At 41.7% G+C, this 20,000-nt stretch overlaps 1 protein-coding gene across 1 annotated transcript; it reads right to left on the minus strand.

The window, feature by feature from the left end:
* Window positions 1–2,033: 2,033 nt before the first annotated feature.
* LOC135107588 (oplophorus-luciferin 2-monooxygenase non-catalytic subunit-like) lies at window positions 2,034–16,977 on the minus strand. The gene is made up of 7 exons (XM_064017612.1): window positions 16,588–16,977; window positions 6,539–6,654; window positions 6,075–6,232; window positions 5,173–5,358; window positions 4,704–4,839; window positions 4,270–4,400; window positions 2,034–3,622 (listed from the first exon to the last, which is right to left on the minus strand). Exons 1-7 carry the CDS (start codon window positions 16,867–16,869, stop codon window positions 3,360–3,362), a joined length of 1,272 nt encoding a protein of 423 aa, XP_063873682.1. The 5' UTR covers window positions 16,870–16,977; the 3' UTR covers window positions 2,034–3,359.
* Window positions 16,978–20,000: the final 3,023 nt, after the last annotated feature.

The following is a 20,000-nucleotide window of genomic DNA, read 5'->3' on the forward strand; positions in this document are numbered from 1 at the left end:
AATCACAGTAAAAAAAGTGAAGAATTCTGGAAATCAAGAAAACATTACAGTACCTAGCATTAGCATTAATGTTAACTCTTAGTATGTGAAGCTGTAAATTAATCTGTTTTAATTAGTGAAGTTAAACCCAAGAGCAATAAACATTAAAATCTACTATACAGTATTAGAAAAGAAGAAATATGTGTCTAAGTGTGGCAAGCAAAAAATTTTTTGACAGGTGTGTTTCAGGGCAGTCACTCCACAACCCTGATCACGACGTTGTCCAAAACGTGTCACTCACTGCATGAGCCTGCATGAGATTAAAGTATTGCAAATTTTTACTATTTTTGTACTATGATAATATATCATATTCAGACACAACTTGTGCCTCATAGCTTTGAGATGTGGCATTTTATTTCACTCTACATTTGGCACCTATACAATAATTATTTAAGACTTAATATCAATTAACTTTTTTTTCTAAATAGTAACTAAATACTTTTATTTATGTATTTATGTCTTAAAACTAGAAAAAAATGGGAAATATTCTTTCTTTTTTTTTTCTAATTCATCGTCCTAGGCGCGAAGGTATGAGTTCCTCGAAAGTTCCAGGAAGGATGCATGAACTTAGAAAAGGTTGGGAGCCACTGCTCTGATTAACACTGTCAGCCGAGGTCGACGTCAGCATGTATATACTGTGTACTGCGCTGTGCAGTATAGTTAGTATTTACCCTCTGTTACGTTTTATGAAAGGGTTACACGCCTAATGTGGCATGTTAAATTGGGTAACGAGTTGAGAATGTTTGGGAACCACTGTTCTAGTGGTTCGTTCTGACGTCAGTCGTACCCACCCACCTCACGTTCTTTACAAGGCGGTTCACCAGTGGGTACTCGCACCACCTCTGTGTTACTTCATCAGTCCTTCTTAGTGGCAGGAAGTAAGTCAGATGGGAGCAAGTCGACGCACGCGCGCAGACGCACATCAGTCAACATTGTGACTAATATTAGATTATTAACACACACACACACACACACACACACACACACACACAGAGAGAGAGAGAGAGAGAGAGAGAGAGAGAGACTAATTAAGGTAATCTACACATTTATCATATCAGCGTCTAACTTTTCAAAGTTTGTATGGAAACTTTACAAAACGCTCAACTTTTGATTACTGAGTCGATTCATCATGGTTAAGGAAAAGGTTCACTAGATTTAACACCGGAAACCTCTCGCTGACACAGAAAAAAGACAGACATGAGCGCCAAAGATTGAGAGTGATCGTTTCCTGCGGCAGAATCATTCCAGTACAGCAAGGCGTGGAGCAGGACGCAGCAAGTCGGCGCATGAAGATAAACAAAGCAGTACCCAAACAGCTGCTTATCACTCTAGTATCTGGATGATGAAATAATACTCGGTGCTGTTCGGAAGTGCGTGGTGAAGGGACAAACCTGTGGGCGTCTCCTTGTGCACTGTCTCTCTTTGTGTGGTAAAACAATATACGTGAATGTGTTGATATACATATGTGCATTCACCCAGCATTTATCAATCTAGCTGTAGCGTGCAGTATAGGACATGAGACACCCTCTTGTGCTTCTGTCCTGTCCTGTTCTGTAATGTATACTTTCGTGGTATTACGTTAATGATTTGTTATAATATGTATCATGATTCTGAAGTCAGTTCGTTTCTCCACCCCTCCCCCCTCTCTCTCTCGTATTTCTAAACTCTCTCTCTCTCTCTCTCTCTCTCTCTCTCTCTCTCTCTCTCTCTCTCTCTCTCTCTCTCTCTCTCTCTCTCTCTCTCTCTCTCTCTCTCGCAACTTCTCTTTCTCTCAGAGAGAGAGAGAGAGAGAGAGAGAGAGATGTGTCCTGTTTGCGTGTGTGTGTGTGTGTGTGTGTCAATATACGTATAGAGAGAGAGAGAGAGAGAGAGAGAGAGAGAGAGAGAGAGAGAGAGAGAGAGAGAGAGAGAGAGATTTGACCTGTATGTGTGTGTGTGTGTGTGTGTGTGTGTGTCAGTATACGTATGTTAAGGTAAATGAATGAAACATGAAAGAATTCCATATGTCGGTAGTTGCCATATAATTGTGCACGCCAGGCCTCGCTGTCACCCAGCTGCTGGCAAAAAAGCCAGATCAGGACTGGTAAATTACATTAGGGAGACTTGATAGCTGCTGCTCACTACAATACAACTTGAAACGTTTACAAAACAGTATAGAAAGAAGTTGTTGATGCCATGATAATTACATCTTACATTGCTCGTATATTAGCGACATGCAAGAGGGATGGACCGGCACCTCAGCATGGTGGAGGAGAGTTGTGTATGCTAAGAGGAAAGGGAAGCGGAGACACGATAATACCAACAGATATTCAAGCCAGCTGCGCACATTAATCTGCTTACATCTCACGCTCAGATATTTCCCTGAGCGATATATGACTGACTTTGCCCAGCACAACTGTTGAAAAAAATATGGTAATCAAGTTTCCTTTCTGCCTAAAATTTAACTCATAGGCATCTGCATTTGAAATACTTCTCTCTCTCTCTCTCTCTCTCTCTCTCTCTCTCTCTCTCTCTCTCTCTCTCTCTCTCTCTCTCTCTCTCTCTCTCTCTCTCTAAAACAATGATAAAAGAAAGAAAGAAAGAAAGAAAATAAAAATAAAAGACATCAGCCACAAATACAAGATCATCACTGTCAAGGATACAGTATCATGACTGCGCCAGAGTGCTGCGCAGCTGATTCTGGCGCAGCGTGGTAATGCACGGAACGAATTTAATATGACATACAACACAGGCTAAGATTAGTAGGAATGCAGATTCAGTGTATACGCACGCAGGCATCCTCTCTCGGCTACTCCACCACATCTCATACGCTGCTACACACCACTTACAGACTTACGCTATCACTAGTTGTTAGAAAGAAGAAACAAGGATATAAACTAGAGATTATATATTTTAATCTCTTAATCATTAAAACATACCATCATCGTGAGCTTCAGGGATTCTGTTAATATTTATAATAAAGTTAAACTGATGCCGTGGTGCTGAAGGAGTTAAGGGAGATGCCAGCCTAATGGTACATAAATACACAGATAGGCACACCAAAAATCTACTCCTTGGTTCATTATTTTTCATCCCGCTGTAACTTCTCAGACCGTCAGGACGGCCCGACCAACTCAGCACCCCCGGCAATACAAGCCAGGCATCCCTAGTCTCTCTCTCTCTCTCTTTCTCTCTCTCTCTCTCTCTCTCTCTCTCTCTCTCTCTCTCTCTCTCTCTCTCTCTCTCTCTCTCTCTCTCTCTTTATTCTACTAACTACACGCATGCACAAAATTAAAGGAAGACCTTTATAAGAAGCAACAGTGTCGCCTTAGTGAGGAAAACTACGGACGCCGGAGAAATGGACGGCGAAGATTCCGAACTGCAGTGGAAACTTGGCTCTTTCTGAAGGGTGCAGGGTGAGCGGGATGGCCGCGGCTCCTGGAGTACCGGGGCGTGGTGGTGTTGGGCAGGATGCTGCACATGGGGGTGATCACCTCCACGGGGTAGTTGCCCAGGTTGGGACAGAGCACGGTGTTGAAGGTCCCGCTCACTGTCTGGTTGGTGGCGATCCAGCAGAAGTGGGAGTCACAGTCGAAGGGATTGTCTGGTTGAAGAACGAGAAAGAGACGGAATTATTATTATTTTTCGTGTTTTTTTTTTTTTTTTTAGTACGTGAAATAGACAGATCAAAGGATACAAACACTAAAAAGAACTATTAGAAAATCGTTTAATTGCCGCTTCCGCAAATCAGTAATAAAAGAAAGGGGGTTTCTTAAGTCAGATTATCCAGATTAATTCTGGAGGCGTCTTGATGTTCCTCTCTTGAAATGGACCATTCACAGGAAAGTAAAACACAGAAGCAAGTGTGTGTGTGTGTGTGTGTGTGTGTGTTATCTTCTTCACACTCAGTCAAGTCCTTGGATGAAGCTGCGATAACTCTCATATAAACTTTAAGTAATTCTCTCTGCTTTTTTTTTTTTCCTCCCAAGTTGATGACGTATCCCACATCACATCAGGACGAATTGCAAAGTGTTTCTGCTTCTTTCACTCGCTTAGTACACTTTCATTGCCGACCATAATTTCTACATCCTGCACTTCACTTTCCAAACTTATTCTCCTACAAGAATACCCATGAAGAGAAAATAATCGCAATGAAGGAACAAAGCTCAAGTATGAGCCATAGAGAGGTGGAGCAGGGTGGGTGTGAAGCAGGCAAGGGGCAAAAGAAGACAAGGTGGCCAGGGATCTTACTATTAGTCCAGAAGATGGCCGAGGCTGCTGTGAAGTCGATGATGGGCCGATACACTGCCTCAGGGAGATTTATAAGATGATTATTCCGCAGATCAAGAGTGCACACACGCACGCCTTCCAGCACCCCAGGCCTGTAACAGCACACACACACACACACACACACACGCACAGGGTTATGGACAAGCAACACAATATACTATGAATATAAGTATGTGTCACCCTGTATTCTTAAACTTTCCGTGTCATATTTTCACTGCTATTAATTGGAAGTTAGTAGGTTTTCAAGGCTGATAGTTAAAAAAAAAGATTAAACACCATCAGTAGGAAAAACACCCATGAGAACCCGTATAATCATCTCTATAACCTTAGAAAAAAAAAAGTCCTGAAGAAAGAACAAAACGTTGAAGAATACGAGGCAATAAGAGCAATCTTACTCAATGGAGGAGATGGCGTTGTTAGAAAGGTTAACGACGAGACTGCTGGCGTCGTGCTGGGGGAAAGCAAAGGCTCTGGCGTACACCTTGGTGATGGCGTTGTTGCTCATATCTATCTTCTGCAGCCTAGGCATTCCTGCGGCAGGGCATGATCAGGAGAAATTACAGGATGTATGCGGGTGTGTGTGTGTGTGTGTGTGTGTGTGTGTGTGTGTGTGTGTGTCTGTGTGCTGTTTTTTTTCATAAATTTCTTAATTTAACCGTTGATTTACGCTGCTAGAACTTTTTTTTTCCGGTGATTTTGTACGGTGTTTATTTTTTGTTTAGAGATACAGTGCATCGTATTTATTTGTTCTGGAATTTTTATGGTATAGTTTGTAATGTAAAGTTGTAGTTAATACATCTAACTAACTAATTGTGTGTGTGTGTGTGTGTGTGTGTGTGTGTGTGTGTGTGTATGTGGCCTTACCGGCGAAGGTTTCGGCGATAATCTTCCTAATCTTGTTGTAGGAGGCGTCGAAGGTCTCCAGCAGCGGCAAGGTCATGGCGGAGTATCCCGGCAAGAAGTCCACTTTGTTGTAGCTCAGCGTCAGGAATCTTAGCAGCGGCGTGTCGCTCAGAGTGGAGAAGTAAACATCCTGTAGGGTGTTCCCTCCTGCGGTGACATAACAAACATGAGCTGCCGCGTCCCTCCCACCACCAGTGACGCAGTGTTTCTACTCGCAGGCTAAAAACGTGCCCACATTTGTGACAAATGAAATAAGAATAAATAAAATGACAAAGTTAAAATAAAAAGACCTATTAGGAGAAAAAACAAGAAATAATGGAAAAAAAAAAATAACGGATAAGAGAAGGGAGAGAAATGATTAGCTATCACCCAACTGACTGCCGCGACGTCTTCTCAGTGTTGATAGAATGTTGTGGTGCAAGTTTGAGTATAATTTTGATGTGATCTACACTTCAAAAAGATCTAGTGCCTGTAGCCTTGTTGTTCCTCAGTAAAACTCTCTAGTGTTATTTAAATTAAGTCATGCCATAGTGGTATTAGCATTCCACAGGGATTTCTTTCATTCACATGCTTCATCACACGTGCTAACCACACCACTGATGTCCACTCCCGCTGCCCAAGTCATCTTCACAGGACCTCCCACAAAATCCTTATGTTTTCGTGTGCACATGTGTGTGTGTGTGTGTGTGTGTGTGTGTGTGTGTGTGTGTGTGTGTGTGTGTATTCTTCGTGTATCTGTGCAGAACACAAAACTTAACGAGGGTTCATAGGATGCCTATGTGGCAGCCTGTCCCACATCACAGGGACACTACAAGGCCTGGGGGACAGTGCGGGCAAGGGAGGGGGCAGCAAGGAGGTCTTACCCAGGTTGAGCGTGGTTAGCGTGGCGCTGAAGGGCTGGAAGGCACGATTGTCGAGTGCCTGGAACATATTGTTGATTATCTCGATCTCCTGAAACACCAGCCGGCCCCACAGAGCCTTCTCCAGCTTGCAGGCCAGGTTCGTGTCGGCCACCACCAACCTGCCGACACAAACGCCCTTACTCACACGTCACACAAGCTCGCTCTCACACACACACACACACACACACACACACACACACACACACACACACACACACACACACACACACACACACACACACACACACACACACACACAGACAAGCAAGAAAAAAAAAGTAAGACTTCAGAAACACAATACAAATACAAAACTAAACACACTTTTACTGCCTAAATATTCAAGATTGTGACAGGTCCGACAACGAATCATTGTGCGTTACTTATTGCTACGACACTAATACCGGAGGGTGTGTGTGGGGGCGCACCTGAGGTAGGTGTTGACGGGGTAGGAGTTGAGGCTCATCACTTCGGTGAGCTGCGAGCATGACGCAAGCTCGGGTCCACACTCGATCGTGGCGGCGGTGTCATTCAGACAACGGCACTGAAAAGATTACACAAGCGTTAATGTCATAACATTTTTTTATTTTTATGCAAGAGGACCACTGGCCCAGGCCTACAAAAACTTGGGAAAAGAAGAATCACTGAGATGGTAGTCCCCAAAGGAAAGGGCCGAAAGGATTATCTAAAATTTGAGGATAATTGTCTCGAAACCTTCCTCTTAAAAGAATTCAAGTCATAGGAAGAGCAAAATACAGAAGCAGGCAAGGAGTCCCAGAGTTTACAAGTGAAAAGGATGGCTGAGGATACTAGTTAACTCCTGCATTACGGAGGTGGACGGAATAGGGGTAAAAGTAGAAAGTCTTGTGCAACGAGGCTGCAGGAGGGGTGCAGGCATGCATTTTGTAATGATCAGAAAAGCAGTTAGCCTGAAAGTAGTTGTAGAAGATAGCAAGAATTGTAATATTGCGACGGATAGAGAGAGAGGCTGAAGACAAACCTATTGGAATAATGCATTGATATTTTTTTAGGCCTTAACAATTATGATCGCTCAGTTGTAACTGAAAACCATTTGCCACGCCTTGACAATTTTAGTGGAGTCTGAAATTCAGAAAAGAAAAAACGGGAGCCGCTGCAAGAGGCAACCTAGTCTGCATCAACACCCTTCCTTCACATCCCACTTTAAATCTAACTCTAAAAAGTTACTTGTCCTGTCTCTCAGAAGATTTTCGTCGCGCGAATTATCTCATCTACTTAATTAACCAGATACTCATTACCTTCGTGTTACGAGTTTGACATCACGCTGTCTTGATTAGCCCCGCACTCTAATGCAGCCAGGAACATAACATAAAGGAGTGGGTGGTGGGCGCAACTGTCTGTCACGCCACACTAAATCACTCATATAAAGGAAAAAATGGTTCTACGAAAACTGTATCACAAAAAAAGACTGAAAGAATTAATTGACAAGCCAATTAAACTAATAAACAAAAAATTATCTAAACAATGAGTCAGGATCCCTCATTGTATGGACCGCAACAAAACAATGAGGCCCTGCATTTGTTATCAGAACCGCCACCACTATCAATCTATCAATAACCTGTGTATTGCGACACATTGTGAGCAGCCGAAGCACACTGGTGAACACACAAGTGGGTGATATGTGGTTGCGGATATGATAGTGCGGGCATCTCATGAAGGCGTCACTGGGGAAGTGAGGTGGGTGGATGCAAGGTCTGTAGATACACTATAGACCTTGGCTGGATTCATTTTCCTGGCTGGCGGTGACGTTCGTAACTCTTTCACTGCGATATGCAGCTTTTTGTTTTGTTTTTACGTCCGGTTTCCCCGTAATAGTCTCTCAGGGACATGACGGTGCCTCCTAGCGAAGGATTTTGATTTAGCATTCGGAACCGTTATCTGGAGTGGACGTCCCTCCTACCCTCGTGGCCAGGATTCGAATCCGAGCACTTGAGGACTCCTCGGCCCCAAAGCGTATCACAGCGGCCCCGTGCGAGCCAAAAAATAAATAAATAAATAATATATATATATATATATATATATATATATATATATATATATATATATATATATATATATATATATATATATATATATATATATATATATATATATATATATATATATATATATATTTTTTTTTTTTTTTTTTTTTTTTTTTTTTTTTTTTTTTCTTTTTTTTTTTTTTAGGAGCAAAGCTACTGAATCCCCGATTTCCACGAAAAAATAAGCAGGCAAGTGTCATTTTCTATGTCAGCTAGACCATCCAAAGACACACACACGAAAGAAAAATAATAATAAAAATTCACACACCATGGCGCTCCGTGCAAGAATCAGGAGTAGAGGAATCAAAAGAGGTGATCCATTTACATAGTCTTTGAGATGTTTTCATGCTCCTCTCTTGAAATAGTTCAAGTTATAGGCAGGGGGAAGTACAGAAACAAGTATAGAGATCTAGAATTTACCAGTGAAAGGGATGCAAGAGTAGAGGAAGGGGAGAGGGGGAGGGCATGCAGTCGGTGAATTCAAGAGAACAGTAACTTTGGAAATAAGGGTAGAGATAGTAAGAGATGCAGCAATGCGGCGGTGACACATTCAAGAATCGAAAACGAAAATCTTTTAATTCCGCCCCGTTTATGAGTGTTGTATGGGTTGAGTGTCCCCGTATGTGACAGCAATACTTCATTCAGGAATGACTAAGGCCCCTGTAGAGTATAAGAACATTAAAATATGAACAAATAAGGGAAGGTGCAAGAAGTCATCAAGCCTACACGTACCAGTCCCTCAAATGTGGAAGGAAAGTATTGGCAGAGGTGACACAGAATACCTAACTTCATGGAAGCTATTTTAGCAGAAAGAAGAAATGTGAGATTTCGAGTTCAGACTTTTAGTGAAAGACAGTCTAAGCATATTTAGTGTAGAGAAGGAAGACGGTTGAGTGTCACTGAAAAAGAGGGAAAAGTTGTCTGGAAGGTTATTTCGTGTGGATAGATAAAGGAATTGAGTTTTTGAGGCATCGAATGACAATGTCTGCCCTAGTTCTGAAATAATAGAAAGATGAGAAGCTGGGTGTTCTGTGGCTTCTCCGCGCGAAATTTCCGTCTGACAAATGACGCAAAGAGTAGATAGGTTAAGAAGTCTGATCGAGACTATTTTATGAAAATGGGAAAAAGGTGTGTTGGTGAATATCAAGAAGACATTGTGTGTTATGTAGCATGTATATGATATGACCAGTGTATATGAGTGCACAGTAGAAAAGATGTTTTAAGAAGAAAATTGTGTTATGCAACATGTACATGTAAAAATTTAATTTAAATTGAGATTAAAATATTACAATTTTTTTTGTATTATGTTTATTATTATATTGTACTTAGACACAACTCACGCCTCACAGTTTTGAGATGTGGCATTTTGTTTTATTATGCATTTAGCACCTATATAACAATTAGAACTGAATAGCAATTATCTATGCTTAAAATAGAGACCTAATACTTTTATTTGTACATTTTCAGTCCTAAAACTTGAGAAAAATGTGCAATATTCTCGTTATTTTTTTTATAATTCATCGTCCTAGGCGCGAGAGTACATGAATTTTTCAAAAGTTCCCGGGAGGACGCATGAACTTAGAAAAGATTGGGAGCCACTGCACTATTTAATGCTGTCAATTTCTCCGTAAGTATCAGCCGAGGCAGACATCAACAGACAGGTATGAGTACAGCGCTGTGCAGTATAGTTAGTATTTACCCACTGTTACATTTTATGAAAGGATAACACGCCTAATGTGACATGTTAAATTAGGCAACCAGTTGAAAAGTATGGGAATCACTATCACAGAGAAACTGTGGAGGGCCAAAATTGAACTCACAAACTTAAAACCAGGAGAAGGACACTGCATGTCCCACACAACCATCAGACGACGAGAAGCAATGCTGCGATGCCTCGGTTGTGTCCCTGACTATTGTGTGATATTGTGGCGACGATGTGGTGATGAAAGTGAAGACAAGATAAAAGGTAAGTGATGGGGTATGCAGACGAATAAGGTCAATTGAAATTTTTAACAAAAACATCAAGCACGTCATAATGTGTACTAAATCTTATCGGGATGGTGGGCGTTGTGCGCCACTGGAGGTTCACTGGTACCGGAATGTTGAAAGTCACAACAGTTTTCAACGAGACGAAGGTACAAGCAGCAATGCAGTTAGGGTGGATTGTTTCTCATATGACACGTCTTAGTATTATTATTATTATTATTATTATTATTATTATTATTATTATTATTATTATCATTATATATATATATATATATATATATATATATATATATATATATATATATATATATATATATATATATATATATATATATATATATATGTATGTATAAAAGAACAGATAGATAGACAGATAGATACAATGGCAAGTAACGAATGTTTGTGTCCGTGTCCCTCCTTGCCATGGGAGTGCCAGAAACAGCGGGCCAGCAGCTGATGGCTGGCCCAGGGCTGGGTGCTGAATGGGTGACACACAGGTGGTGCCTCTCACGCTATCAGGGTCGAGACCCTCACCGCCAGCTTGTGTTGTTGCCCCGTTCCTTCTCTATCTCAGCTGAGGCGATAACAAGGCGTCTTATGAAACTCAAAGCCGTGAATAAAGAGGATATTGATATGAGTCGGTAATGTTTGGATCATGAGTTTACATCTCAAAGGTTCTGTAGTAAGCCACCTTCTTCCTGGTGTCCTTTGAGCAGTTATGGATAACTCAGAAGCGAGAGACTTTACTTTATAACCGTCTGGAAATTCCTGTCCAGCAGAAACAGTCATGCCCTAGGAGCTCAAGGCGCCAGTAAGGGTGGCTGCCCCGCCACCTGGCCAGCCTGGTATGACCCTTATCGAGACAACCTTGCATCACCCTCTCCTCAAGATGTGCCAGCATTATCTTTATCTTTGGTACATGTCTTTCGGTATGTGTGTGTGTGTGTGTGTGTGTGTGTGTGTGTAAGGACGAAAACACATCACTGTTTTGTAGTGGACGTCCAATCACGTGTCCTTCCTGGTCGTGTTTAGCCTTTGTGAAGCAGCGGCCCCCTGCTAAGGCGTCTGTCTCTGATAATAAACATCACCCCACCCCTTCCCTGACCCAAACAAACTTTAACTTCCCAGTGGATCTCAATAACATTACATAGATGTCCTTCGCCTTTGGGAAAAGGTCATTAATGAAAACACATAATTCGAGAGCTGCATTCTCACATGTATCAGCCACCTATCACTCTCACATTGATACTGTATTTTCTCGTCAAATTTTATCTGCTGCTGAGACATAAAGTCGTGAGTTATCTTATTTTAATAGATGAGGGAAATTGCTATGTGCTACACTGCCTGCTGCATCATAAGTATAGCGCCACGGTAAAGCATGGTGCTCGGTGGCGGTGATGGGTTGGGGTGGAGAGAGCGCCAGTCCTCTAGCTAAAGCACCTGCAGTGTGCGAGGATGGAACTCGCAACGTTTCGGCAAGAGGTCCAGCACCTCACAGCGGAGCCAACCGTGGATGATTTTCGCGTTAACCTTAAACGTGAACAGTGGGCTTGTCTATCACTGACTCTAACGCTGGCATTTCTATAAGAAGTTCGGTGCGACATCACTGCTTTTAGAAAATGATATCAGTTCTCTTTTTTTTTTTTTTTTTATGTGTGTGTGTGTGTTTGTGTGTGTGTGCATGTGTGTGTTATCTCATCAAAACAGGAAATGAGAAAATATAATGGCGAAGATAGTATGACTACATATTAATGTGGCGCGACCATTAGTAGTAGTAGTAGTAGTAGTAGTAGTAGTATCATTATTATTATTATTATTATCATTATCATTTTTATCATCATCATTATTAATTAAAGGAAAGTAAAGAGAATTACTTTACCGAATGAGCATCTCTCTCTCTCTCTCTCTCTCTCTCTCTCTCTCTCTCTCTCTCTCTCTCTCTCTCTCTCTCTCTCTCTCTCTCTCTCTCTCTCTCTCTCTCTCTCTCTCTCTCTCTCTCTCTCTCTCTCTCTCTCTCTCTCTCTCTCTCAACATAGGAAGGATAATGATCAACATTCACTAAAATTAATGGAGTTACGAAAGAGCGTTACTTCATCCGCTGAGAAACTGCAGATGAGACAGAGGTGTTATTATTCTATCTAAAGGCACTACATGATGTTTACGAGCACTGTACACGCACAAAAAGTAAAATAAGTAAAATAAAAACGCACGATGCACGCAGCACACACACACACACACACACACACACACACACACACACACACACACACACACACACACACACACACCCCTCCTAGATTAGACTTACCTTTAGGATTAATGTTAAGTATTTCCCCACCCCCTATGTACATTTTCAGTTTGTTAACTGCCTAAATAATATACCGTTTATTATTATTATTATTATTATTATTATTATTATTATCATTATTATTATATTACACACACACACACACATTACCAAAAACCGACTACAAAATATAACATTATGAGTTAACTTAACCTAACCTAACAATACTTGAAAGTTAAATATAAATAAATAGATAAATACATACATAGATATAGGAACAACAACAACGACAACAACAACAACAACAACAACAAAAAGATCAATTAACAGATATAGTTCTTATTTTCACAAACAAGTGAACTTAATATGAAACAATGTTCTACTCTGAGGTGTGAGAGTGCATGTGTGCGTAGAGATGCGTAGAGTAGAGAGAGAGAGAGAGAGAGAGAGAGAGAGAGAGAGAGAGAGAGAGAGAGAGAGAGAGAGAGAGAATAGTTCGACTTTAAAGCAAAACCTCATCCTCTTCTTCCCCCAAAGCAGTGGTTCCAAATATTTAATGCTGGGAGCCTGAGTGTAGTTCTGGCTTAACCTAATCTCACCTTCCCCTAAATTAAGCCAACCTAACCCACCCTTCCCTAACTCAGACAAGTGTACGAGTGCGCACATAACCCACACCAGATGCTTTCTGTCCTTTGCGATAAAATCATTAAACAAAAATGTTTAGTTCTTAAGCTGATCTCTCACGTATATCAGACTCCCACCACTTCCAGATACTTTGTTTTCTTGTTAAGTTCATCTGTTCCCCATATGAAGAATGTTATGGAGAGAATGAACGATTGCTAACTTTTCGTTCACAATATCTCGCCTTAAGCTCCTAACTTAACAGTGGTAGGTGAAGAAAGACCACAGCGTGAAAGGAGACGCTCGCAAAATTCCTGGGTTTCGAATCTGCGTCCTCTGACTGAATTTTACAACAACGAATGATTAGAATATCAACACTTTCTTATCGCACTGAGTGTGATATTTGTGGCGGTGTGCGTGTGTGGCAAGTTCATGAGTGTCATGATAATAATGGTTCCCTACGTTATAGATTATGTGTGAGGGCACCAACTGCTATTACGTTTCAAAAATATTCCTACCGAGATGAAGACTTACAAGTATGCATAGTTCCTTACATCCAGAGGTTTATGGAATGGTTGTTATGTGTGAAGTCTGCCTTTAGAAAGCAGGATGCACCAGCTCTTAAGGGACAAAGGTTACAAAGGACAGAAGATTCATTAGCTCCCTCCCACAGGCCTAAGTCTGCGGAAGGTTCCGAGAATGCAGCAGCGCGTATCCAAGTGTTTGTTTAATTTCAAGTTTTCGGAATTTTGTTTGTTATCGACAATGGACCTGAAATAGTAGTTTGCTTTGTTTTTTCACATGTGATAATGTTTATAGTCTAAAAGCACCTGCACTTAGATTAAGAAAAAAAAATTTGCATAAAATATTTCACATAACTATACAAATTCATGCAAAATAAGATGCTACATGGACGCTCCCTCAAACCGAAAAGAACGAAAACATTCTTCCAAAGGATCTATTTAATTTTGTTATTAACTTTATTTACATGAAACTTATGCCTTCAGCAGCGGCGCGAAGTGAACAGCACGTGTGGTGGCGGGTTGGATGAACCAGCGGCGACGGCGGGTGGTGACACCTATCAAGTTTTCCTTGTGAACACGAGTGCTGAACATCACACTAACCGATGAGAACAGGTACAAGTTCACAACACACACACACACACACACACACACACACCGCGTAGTGTAGTGGTTAGCTCAGCTCACAACCAAGAAGGTCAGGTTCGAATCCAATCCCGGGTGCGGCGAGACAAATGAGCGAGCCTCTTAATGTGAAGCCCCTGTTCACCTAGCAGCAAGTAGGTACGGGATGTAACCCGAGGGGTTGTGACCTCGCTGTCCCGGTGTGTGGTGTGTGAGTGGTCTCAGTCATACCCAAAGATCGGTCACTATGAGCTCTGAGCTCTTTCCGTAGGGTAACGGCTGGCTGAGTGACCAGCAGACGACCGTAGGTGAATGACACACACACACACACACACACACACACACACACACACGTACTTTGCAATTCCACACTATTCCACAAATATACACAGTTAGGCTCTACTCAGCGCGTCACTATCTTATCAAGGAAATGCTTAGAAACCTGAGAGAGAGTTCCCTGAGAGAGGTGATTGTAGCTTCCAAGTAAACGAACATACAATGAACACAAATTATATCACGACCACATTGCGCCTCTCACGTTCACTAACTGAACTTCCATATAAGTAATTTAATCTGAGATGTTGCGCTTCCAAACATGATGCAAACCAACGACAAGACTAGCTGACTTACATCGCCACAAAAGCGAGGTCACAGTGTCTCACAGGATAACGAGGCAGCACTACCTCTCCCACCCAAAAATTGCCACGAATGAATCTGGGGCTCGTACTCTCTGTTCTCTCATTCGAACCATTTCCAAGGTGTGCAGACAGTAAGTCAGCGTCACATAGATGCTGGCACTAAAATCCTTGTTAATTAAGCTCTCACGAAAATCTTGAAAGCACCTTTGAAAACCGCATAACTTCCACTACAGCCTGTTGAAAGTAGTTGAGATAGGAATGCGAAACATTTTAAGAATACAGACCAAGCTCAAAATCGCAACCTCTAGGCCGCGCTGCAACCTTGCACCGCAGACACTCAGTGGCCACCCGTGCCCAGAGGCGGATGGGTGTCGCGGGGCCTGGTGTGCACGATTTCGCTACGTTTCACAAGCCAAAAGGTGCAGATGCTGTTGTAAAGGCAAAGGAAGCCATGAAAAATACTAATAGTTACATTATTTTAAAAGTTAAGTTTTAAAAAGAGAAAGGAAGAAATTGGTTCTCAAATAAAGTGGTAGATGAAAGGAAGACCCAGTAATCAAGTTATTACCAAATCAATTGAGACCCTTTAAAAACAGACAAATTTATACCTGAGGATGATAAGTTGTAATAGGTAGGCTTCTTGCACCTAGCCATGTTTTCTTACGATCTTTTGCGTTCTTACGATTTATTTTGGGGTACCTGTGCACGCCAACACTGTTCCCAGTGCTGCCTTCCACGTCCCGAGAAGGGGAGGTGATGAACTGATACGAGTATTAGATCAATAAAAAAGAAGAAAAAAAAAAAAGCTTTTCTTGATACCTACATGTTCTTTTATTTTCTTTCACTTGACTGACGAACGGTATAGAGAAGAAAGAAAAAAGAAAAGATAAGGCCACTTCACTTGCCGCTCAAAAAAATAAAATAAATAAATAAATAAAAGGTACAATTCAGTTAGCTTACAAGACAACAGTGCTATTTCTCACAAAGTAAACAGTAGAGGTAGTAGACTGAGCAGAGACTTGGATTAAATAAAAAGATACGCTTTTTCTTACTGCGTCAATACTTGCCATCAAGAAAACATGAGAATCAATTTTTTTCTCTCTCTTTTTAAGCGTGAGTTCTCTAAACCCTTAGTTATGGTATCATATTTTATTGAACATTTCATAAGTTTCACTGTATCACAGGCACTAATAAAAACAACATACAGATTCTGTGTCATCACTTGAAGCAAAAGCAATATTCTATGGATATTCAACATTAATTTTGTTTACATGAAAAGCAGAGTTGATAGTGAAGCCAACTGATGAACTAAATTGCGGGGCATCACTATTACAAACATTACCACCATGGTGCAGCGCGTCTTGCTCCTGCCATGAGTCACCTAAGCTCGGGTCAGACTCATCGCTAGCGTGACTCAGGTTCGTATTCTCAAAACGCTATTTGGTCTCACAATGTTATAGTCAGAAATAGTCACTCACCTACTTCAACCTGAACAGGCCATGGGTATGATTAGGCGGGTCCTCGTGAGTGTTTTTTTTTTCTTTCTTTTTCACATTCAATCCTCGATAAATCATTAGAGTTATGGAAATACCCTTAAAGAAAAAAAAACTCGCTAGAATCACCGGAACACCATTGAAATCCTCAGCACTTCCCAATAAAGCCTGTTAGAAGTAGTCGAGATAAGATGCGGAAACGTTTGAGAATACGGTCCTGATATGTGCGAGAGTAAAGCCTCACCGCGCAGGGGGAGATCTCATGAGAGGCGGGACACAGGGGACACCCGTCCACTGATCCCTTTCCGCCGTGCCTGCCGCTGAAGGAGCTTGAGACGTGGCCGGCATGGTGGTGGAGGCTATCAGGGTGTCTGGCATCGTGTGGTCCAATTCTGGCTATCAGTGGTGCTTGGTCAGCGGTAAAAGGGAGTGGGTGGCGTGGCTGCAGCAACAGACTCTTGCCACTCACTACGCCCACTGCCACCGCCTGAACACACGCGACACACACAATAATTTTCAGGATCATGATTGTTAGTGATAGTTTCTTTCCGGGCTGATCAACGTCCTGACGAGGAGAAATGAACCCACACTCGTTAACACATCCGCTCAAAGGAACAAACTGCCCACGCCAGCCGCTGGAAGGTTTATATAAGGCTGGTATCAAGCGTGCACCAGGTGATTGCGGTGGAAAGCGAGGGACCACAGCCACTTGGATATGCCAATGCGGTCTTTCCCGATTATCTCCGAAAAGGGGCGTCTCTTCAACCCCGACATTGTAGCATCTTCTTCACTATCTGCATTTCCGCTCATAAATGTCCAGCCAGCTGCATCTAAAGAATTCCCCCGAGAAGGCGTTAATATTAAAGATTACGCATGGCCGTACAAAGCCACAGAGTGCGATGAGAGCACGGGGCAAGGAGGTACGACAAGAAGGTGGAGATTAAACAGCGCCATATATCCCACCAGGTTATCAAGGGTCGTCCCACGCCTCCTGTATTGTTCCCGGCACCGTGAGAGTTGTCACGCACTACATGACTCGCACCACGCTCACTAATGGCCGACGTGCGCACATACTCCGTATCTGGATTTTTTTTTCCTTTTTTTTTTTTATGCGTGAAAATTATTACACACTAGACAACTGAGGTCCCATAGCGATACGGTAAAGTATGCTGCACAGTACCGGTGATGGGACGGGGTTAAGAGGGCGCCATTCCTCTGACTAAAGCAGCTGCCACATGGGGAATCAAATTACAACCTTTCAGCTAAGAGTCCAAATGCCTACTAGTAGATTTCTTAAAAACATGAAAGCATAAGTAAAGCCGCAAGAATTCAATAAACCTACACGTAATGATTCCTATGGTGATTCCTGTAATAAGCAGACACCCATAGCTGTGACTGTACCAAAAAGGACACCACATAAGAAAGGAAGATACACCCATCATGACAGTGCGTTAAGGAAAGGAGTAGAGTGGTGGTAAATTACCCCGTACAATTTTTGGAGGTTAATGGAGGGGAGGCAGAAAAAATGTGTAGAATTGTGTGAATCGAGACATTTCAGTACCTGCCATTAGGATTAATGTTAACTTGGTCTTAGTATGTAAAGTTATAAAATAATTCTGCTATAATTAAGTAAATAAGTTAAATAAGTTGAACTGAATAACAATAGACACTAAAAACTAATATGTAGTATTAGAAAATAGGAAATTTTTGTATGTATCTCAGTGTGCGGCAAGACAAAAGTATTTTGAAAAGTATGCTTCAGGAAACAGTCACTCAGCAACCATCATCACGACGTGTACAGCACTGGACGCATGCACTGACAACATTTTATGAAGGGGGTAACACCCTCAATGTGGTATGTTAAATTGAGTAAAAGTGAAAAAGTCTGGGAACCGCTGGAGAAGAGGAAACGAATACACATTATTATTTATTTTATCTTTTTTTTTTTTTTTTTTTGAAGCGCATGGTGAGGGAGAAATGACGGATTTTTGTTTTTTTCTTCTTTTCCCGATATGGCTATATGCATCCTGTACCTCCCTCTCCAACCCCGGGAAGCGATGAAAATGCACCGGCGCCCACCGGTTGCGCCACATGCACGAGTACCACCCTGCCGTTGGAAAATTACCACACTTCTTTGTAGTAAGCCCTCCATCCTGCCTCCTTCAGGATGGAGTATAGTGGGTGAAGGAGTTACATCCTGTAGCGTTGGTCGTTTATTTCGTGTAGGACGAATACAGCCTGCTCCCTCGACTCCCGAACTCTTGACAGTTGACTGCCACTCGAGTTGGAGGTCAGTCTCTATTTATTTGCTATAGATTTAGGTCCACATGGAGATAACAACGCCGAACATCAGAGAATGAAACAGAGAAAAGGATTAACATGGGTCCTGTGGTAATGCAAAGGAGAAAACTGAAGGAGTGTTTGTTCTGGTGTTTCCCCACGCAACAGACGTGCCTGATACAAGTGTGACATTTCTCTGAGATGCAAGAAGTAGCAGTAGTAGTAATAGTAGTAGTAGCAGCAGTAGCAGTAGCAGCAGCAGCAACAACAGCACCAGTAGTAGTAGTAGTAGTAGTAGTAGTAGTAGTAGTAGTAGTAGTAGTAGTAGTAGTAGTAGCAGTAGTAGTAGTAGTAGTAGTAGTAGTAGTAGTAGTAGTAGTAGTAGTAGTAGTAGAAGTAGTGAGAACATAAGAACATAAGAAATAAGGGAAGCTGCAAGAAACCATCAGGCCTACACGTGGCAGTCTCTGTATGAAATATACCCACCTATTTCCACCTATCATCTCCATCTATAAATCTGTCTAATCTTCTCTTAAAACCCCTAATGACTCAGCACTAACAGCATGATTACTGAGTCCGTTCCATTTATCTACCACTCTATTTCAGAACCAATTCCTTCCTATCTTTTTAAACCTAAATTTTTCAAGCTTGAACCCAGTATTTCTTGTTCTATCCTGGTTACTGATCCTAAGAATTTTGCTTACATTCCCCTTGTTATAACCTTATACTACTTAAAGACTTCTATCAGGTCCCCTCTTAACCTACGTCTCTCTAAAGAATGTAGATTTAACAGCTTCAATCTCGCTTCGTAAGGAATACCTCTCATCTCCTGTATCCTTTTAGTCATTCTCCTTTGTACTGATTTTAATAGCTCTATATCTTTCCTGTAATATGGAGACCAGAACTAGATGAGGTCTGGCAAGCGCCAAATATGACTTTAACATTACTTGGGGACTTTTACTTTTAACACTCCTAAAAATGAATTCTAATACCCTATTTGCCCTGTTTCTGGCCTCTATGCATTGTTTTCTTAGACGGAGTTCAGACCTAACTATAACTCCTAAATTTTTTTTGTACCCTGAACCTACCAGACCTTCGTTGTTTATTGTGTACCTACTGTGTGGGTTTCCTCTACCTACGCTAAGTACTTTACATTTGTCGATATTAAACTTCATTTGCCATCTGTCTGTCCATTCGTTCATCCTATCCAAATCTGCCTGCAAGGCGATGGCATCTGATTCTGACCTAATTTACATATCTTAGTCTCATCCGCAAATTTACTAACATCACTACTAATTCCATTATCCAAGTCACTGATATTTATTAAAAACAACAATGGCCCTAATACTGACCCCTGTGGCACCCCACTAATCACTT

This window comes from Scylla paramamosain, chromosome 15, assembly GCF_035594125.1.
Source record: "Scylla paramamosain isolate STU-SP2022 chromosome 15, ASM3559412v1, whole genome shotgun sequence".
Classification (NCBI taxonomy): domain Eukaryota; kingdom Metazoa; phylum Arthropoda; class Malacostraca; order Decapoda; family Portunidae; genus Scylla; species Scylla paramamosain.